The sequence below is a fragment of the Phaethon lepturus genome, unplaced genomic scaffold, assembly GCF_000687285.1.
Source record: "Phaethon lepturus isolate BGI_N335 unplaced genomic scaffold, ASM68728v1 scaffold26832, whole genome shotgun sequence".
Classification (NCBI taxonomy): Eukaryota; Metazoa; Chordata; class Aves; order Phaethontiformes; family Phaethontidae; genus Phaethon; species Phaethon lepturus.
Genome location: NW_010521607.1, coordinates 2,767 through 3,137, shown reverse-complemented (window position 1 = coordinate 3,137; position 371 = coordinate 2,767). Strand labels below are relative to the sequence as shown.

At 60.9% G+C, this 371-nt stretch overlaps 1 protein-coding gene across 1 annotated transcript in view; it reads left to right on the top strand.

Annotated features, from left to right (window-relative positions):
* Nucleotides 1–371, top strand: part of CPNE9 (copine family member IX) — a gene marked incomplete at both ends in the record, with an annotated part of 5,438 nt that overhangs the window by 2,393 nt on the left and 2,674 nt on the right. The window contains 1 exon segment of the mRNA XM_010281586.1: nucleotides 1–102. This exon segment is cut by the window's left edge and continues 3 nt beyond it. Within this exon segment, the coding sequence (XP_010279888.1) occupies nucleotides 1–102 (102 nt within the window).

Genomic DNA, 371 nt, shown 5'->3' with positions numbered 1-371 from the left:
CACCATCTGCCATAAGACAGAGGTGGTGAAGAACACGCTCAACCCGGTGTGGCAGCCCTTCACCATCCCTGTGCGTGCCCTCTGCAACGGCGACTACGACCGGTATGGGGACGGGGACAGGGGCAGACGTGGGGCCAGAGCAGGGTATGAGCATCTCTTCGTGGGTTTGGCCCCGCAGCACCAGGCAGCTCAGAATTGGGTCTTTATTGTTGTTTTTTTCCTCTTCTGCAACCCAAATTACATAAAGGCCCCCTCCTTTCTAGGGCCCCCGCCATGACCCAAATTTCCCGCTTCCCTCCCGGCAGAGATGCAGGCCAGGCAGGCAGGGTGGCTCTGACGGCAGCTGGCGGGCAGGGTGCTCGCTGCGGGGT